General features: G+C 40.7%; 1 protein-coding gene across 1 annotated transcript; it reads right to left on the bottom strand.

Moving 5' to 3' along the window:
- Nucleotides 1-894: 894 nt before the first annotated feature.
- DEFB130B (defensin beta 130B) lies at nucleotides 895-5091 on the bottom strand. Its single transcript, XM_075555691.1, has 2 exons — nucleotides 5034-5091; nucleotides 895-1076 (listed from the first exon to the last, which is right to left on the bottom strand). Exons 1-2 carry the CDS (start codon nucleotides 5089-5091, stop codon nucleotides 895-897), a joined length of 240 nt encoding a protein of 79 aa, XP_075411806.1.
- Nucleotides 5092-5463: the final 372 nt, after the last annotated feature.

Genomic DNA, 5463 nt, shown 5'->3' with positions numbered 1-5463 from the left:
CTCCTATATGAGAAAGAGCAATCCTTATATTGAGGAAACAGCTCTGTGAAGGTGGCATGGTTGTTATATTAATAGACTCTTAGTCCCCACAGCCCATATTCCCTGATTGATTAGTGTAGATGTTGTGGGTAAGAAAACAAAAATGTGAATTTTGTTTGTGGCACAACATGTTTTTATTCTAGAAGATTCTTGCAATTTTAGCATTTGTCATACCATGTAGCACTCCAGGTCTCTTTCTGACACTTGAACTTTCTAAGCTCCAGAAGATGAAATTATATGTGAATAATTACCAGCGCATGTTCAGTTCTCATTACCACTGCTTTCCCCCCTCTATTGAGAGTGAGTGAGTTTACACAAAGGAAGTACGTATTTTACTACACATCTCCAGTAGAAGAGTTCAGGGAGCAGAGAATTGGGGCAATCGGATGGATTGTGAATGGAGACCTGCTCTATTCAGTGTTGGTGTGTCTAGGTGGATAATGCACCTAATTCTCAGGTGCAGCTTTACCTGCATCATCACTCCATATTCTCTAATCTGTATCCATATTTATAATGAAAGTAATATTTAGTAATTGACTATGACTATGAAAAAGGGTTGCTATTCTACTTCAAGTAATTGAATCTATTGCTATTTATACCCTTACTCTTTGACACAACCATAATTTTTATCTTCATCTCATAATTTGCATAACATTTTAGAGTCTGAGGTTCTTCTGTTGTTTTGTTTGATGTTATCATTCTTACGAATCATGTGCATCAAAAAGTGCCCTGAGGATAAGTTTAGGTACAATGATGGCAGCATTTATTTCAAGTGAAGGGAAACAAGTGTTAAATAGGAGTCTTCAAAATGCATCCATGAGTTCTGGAATTCAAGAGGCTACAGTTTGTTCCCATTTAAGGAGATTTTGCTCTGGGAATTGGCGTTGCATAGGGTTCCAATATCCACCACTTCCTGCAGCATTTTTTTTCATGATTACACACACCGATGGTATCATCTAAGGAGGAGCATCCTTTTTCTTTGCATACCCCTTTCAAAAGAACACATTGTTTTTTTCCTGGAATAACGCCAGTCCTTGCTGCACAGGAAGAGATTGACATCATTAATCAACTATCAAACTATTGGAAATGCGCATAGAGTAACAAAATCATTTCAGAAGATGATTTTGGGATAGAAGAGATGATTGATAAAAGGATCAGACACTCAAGCAAAAGAAGTGCTTTTTTGTTATTGTTGTTGTTAAAAAGTTGGGACTATACACAAATTGCAAGGCCTTGTTGACTTCTAGGGCACTTGATGGAGGTTTTTCTTACCTGAGGTGGTACAATTGGAAATTAAGGGTTTATTTTTGTCACCATAACTGGGGAGGTGTGTCTTTGTCCTTTATTGGGTAAGGCATAAAAACAAAACTAAAGTACCCCTCCCCCTCTCTTTTTAATCAAAAACACTCCTGCAACTCCAGCACAGCCCCATACCCTTCCCACTGGGAACCATGTGTAGCACTGGCCCTGCCTGTAGGAGGGGGAGGAGGGTGCCTGCAGCAGGAGTGCGCAGAGGGGGACACAGCTTATTTCGCATGCAGCACAAGGCCAGCAGAGCCTCGGGCTCTCCAGCACAGCTGTTTGCCAGAGCAGTGACTTCCCACTGACAGGAACACACTCCATAGGAATGCCTAAAGCTTACTGGAAGGGTAGTTCCCCAGCATCGCAGGGAAGCCCTGGGGTTTACTCCTTCAGCACTGAAATTGACTCACCTTTGGACTTTCCTAATGGGAGCAGGGGAACCCGCCTGGGGGGGCTTGGCCATCTAGATTCGGGATAAAGATGCCCAGGAAGGGGTGGAGAGGACCTGGGTGTCCTGGCTTGCTGCTCCAGCTGAGCTCAGAGAAGCCACTTGTTCCTCCCTAGCTTGTCAGTGGGCAGCTCTACTTCCCTCTTGGCTTGTTGAGTCCGGATTCCTTAGCCCTCTAGTAGTAGCCAGGCTGAGCACCGTGAGCAACAGGGCTGGCCCTCATCTTCCAGCCAGACCCAGCCTCTCGCTGACAGTGCCCTGAGCCGTCTCGAGTCACAGCTGGGGCTTGGAGGAACCCTCCTAATTAAGACAAGAAGACTTAGGTCTAGTGCACTGTGCCTGCGCCCAAGGCCCTTGTGCGGCTCTGCAGGAGAAAGACCTGGCTTTCCACTCCTGTAAACAGTGACAGTCTCAGAAACCCACAGGGGTCGCTGTGAGTCAGTATCAGCTCAATGCCAGTGCATTGTTGAGGGAGCTGTGTTTGATGGACAAGTGTGTGTTTCAGCCAGTGCAATAGCTTAGAAAGAAAGGAATTAGCAAAAATTATAGAGGAACTAACAGGTCAAGTATATTTTTATATTACATATATATATTTTTATTTGATCATGGTAATGCTTGGAAATTTCAGCTTTCATTTTAATGAACATTAACTATTTTAGCTTTTTTATCCCCGTCTCAATGATAATCAGGGTATGGCAACATAAATAGCCAACTCAGGACAGTGGAATAGAGATGTTATTATTTATAAGGAATCTTCTCTCAGTGGAATGCTTCTACCTCTCAGAGCATGTAAGGATGCTTCCAGACACAATGTGCAGGTGAGTGTGGTATACCTGTGTGCAGGTGTGAGAAGCCCTGGTGGTGCAGCGTGTGAAGCCACGCTGTAGGAGAAAGATCAGGCAGTCTCGTTCTGCAAAGGATCACAGCTTCAGAACCTCTGTGGCATAGAGCTGCTCTCATCTTTGGGGTGGTTATCAGTCGGAATAAACCCGACGGCATCGGGTTAAGTAAATAAATGAGGCGGCAGCAGATATTCTTGCAATATGTAAGGCTATGTGGCAAAAATCAATAGAAGGTGTGATTGGAAATAAAAGTAAACTGGAAACATTTTTTGAAGAAAAGAAGCAGCCATTGCGCAATCTCTTGATTCTTGTTCGTTTACGTCTTGGCTGTATCCTGCTTTTGACTTCCTGATCCTTACTCTTAGATGTATCTTATATCTGTGACTGTGGTCTTACCATCAGTATAATAACTTTTCTAACTCCTAGGCCAAGATTTATTCTCATCATATTTTCCCATAACTTCTTTTAGGCTTTTATAATATTTACCCCTTTTATAAATTTAATTTACACTCTAAGACTGAAACATTACCTTCGGCATTTTTACATCTCTATACTGTAGGGTTTTTTCGTTTTTTTTTTGGGTGTTGTTGTTGCCAAAATTGCACTTCCAAAAGTTTCAACCATCCTTCACCTTTTTAAAAAAAGCCAAACTCATAACATTGGATTTAAACAGTCCTTTCAATTGAACTGAATTCAGTCTTGCTGTTTGAGAACAAATATGAGCAAAGAGGATACTCACTCAGCTTTGCACACATAACTAACTCTCAGAGCAAGTGTTTCCAGCTGCTTGAGACTTGAGTCATTTATTTAATTTCAGGAACCACAAACCAGGAGGCTATAGATCAATAATAATGCTAGAACATTAAGAATATCTGACATGCCTACCTCAAACACTAAAGAATTTGAAGGTAAAAAATTGGTTGTTCAAAGGCATCATACATCTAAAATAGATAACCTGAAACATGCCTTAGTTTCCTCAGTAACTAATTAAAATATTTGGAGGAATAAAGTCTGACATAAATCAGAGTTGAGTTATCTTCTTCATGTACACAACCATACTTGGGGATTGATGAAAACAATATTAATATAGATGTCAAGATCCTTGGTGCTAGTTCTGTGTTGCTACTACCAGTGTGACCACGGAAAAATCATATTCTTTATGTTGACAATTGATCTCTTATTTGTAAAGTGAAAGGCTGATCATTAAAGTATTATTAAGAAACAACACATTTACATGTGAGTTTGCTATAAGTGTGCCTCACTCTAGCTGTGTCTTCTGATACAGGTTTAAAAATAAAAAGCAATGCTGAAACTCCTGTAGGGGAAGACAACAGTATGTCAGGTAGATCCCCAAATGCCTGTGGATTAGGCAAAGGTAAAACGGGGCTGCAGATCTGATTATATTTAGCAGCATCTCAGCGATAACTAAAGGTGGAATGCTAATTATTCAAACTGAACCTATGTGTTCAAGGCGACAGGTAAATATTTTGAGGTCTCAGTTCTTAGGAGAACCTGGTAGCTTGAAGATGCCCGCATTCCTCTTTTCTTCCCCTGCCCCCTCTTTTCCATTGGTTACTACGTTTCAGTGTCAGACGTCTAAATCATGGGCACGAAGGCACACAACTCAGATTCTCAAGCAGCTCTTTCCTGCCTTATGCTTAAAATTTTGCCATTGAAACGTCATTCCACTGATTTTGTTTTTCCCAAATTCCCCTGAACCCAGCCACCTGTATCTACTCTTCTTTTAGAGCAGTGGTTCTCAACCTTCCTAATGCCGTGACTCTTTCACACAGTTCCTCATGTTGGGGTGACCCCCCCAACCATAAAATTAGTTTTGTTGCTACTTCATAGCTGTAATGTTGCTACTGTTCAGGCAACCCTTGTGAAAGGCTTGTTCATACTCCAAAGGGGTCGCGACCCACAGGTTGAGAACTGCTGTTTTAGAGCTGGATAAATTCCTTTGTTGTGAACTCTGCTTCATTTGGCTAAGAAAGCAACGTTTTCACAGATATTCTTCATTAATAGACTCTGTATCACCGCCATTCACTAACCAGCTCTGACCCTATTGACAGCCATATTTTTTGGACTGCCATCTCTACACTTCCTTTTTTAGAGTAGACCCCTACTTGCTTAAGACACACATCAAAGCTCCACTCTCTCTTTCTTGACAACTGGGTCTTGTTTTCTAATCAGGAAGATCTTGTATTTTATATTCTGAAGACAAAATTCTTTGTTCTGTTTCTCAATTTTGACCTCATCAGTTCTAAGAGAGATGACGATAATGTTGAATTTATTAACCCCAAGGCTGATCAATGGTTTCCAGGTTAGGATGGCTACTGTATAATTGAACAGTCTATTTGGCCTTCTAAGACACCGGTCCCTGTAATAATTCATCATCTTACCTTTTGGTATTATAGTCTCAAGGAGGAGTAGAACAGAAAAGAGGAAACGGAATCTCATTATTGAATGCCCAGCGGGGAGGTGAGTGGCGAGGAATAATGGAATACAGAGTCTTTTATTTACTTCTGGGGCCAATAGTTTCCTTGATTCTTCTTGGTCAGCGAAGCTTAACAAATAAAAGAAAACAACTTCCGTTGGAATATTTCCAAACCCTAAAATTTAAATTTCATGACAAAGTAACTTATTTATAGAAATCCACTTGGCTAACTCTTTTAATTTTTGTATAAGCTCTCAATTTCCTTAAAGGTCTGTACTTTTAGCTACTGTCCTTTGGAGGGGGCAAAGAAGTGGGGTTATGTGAAGGTAGAAAGTCCTTATTAACAAAATTCCTCTCATTTGTAAGTGAATTCCATCACAATATACTCTTTTCCA

The sequence above is a fragment of the Tenrec ecaudatus genome, chromosome 8 (genome assembly GCF_050624435.1).
Source record: "Tenrec ecaudatus isolate mTenEca1 chromosome 8, mTenEca1.hap1, whole genome shotgun sequence".
NCBI classification, from domain to species: Eukaryota; Metazoa; Chordata; class Mammalia; order Afrosoricida; family Tenrecidae; genus Tenrec; species Tenrec ecaudatus.
The sequence above is the reverse complement of the archived record's forward strand: the minus strand, read 5'-3'. Positions and strand labels throughout refer to the sequence as shown.

Bases quoted from the DNA above. Each gene is read 5' to 3' on its own strand.
- DEFB130B (XM_075555691.1), bottom strand. From the start codon at position 5,091: ATGAGATTCCGTTTCCTCTTTTCTGTTCTACTCCTCCTTGAGACTATA. The intron at 1,077-5,033 runs GTAAGATGATGA...CTTCCTGTGCAG, and splicing joins TGAGACTATAATACCAAAAG to CAAGGACTGGCGTTATTCCA.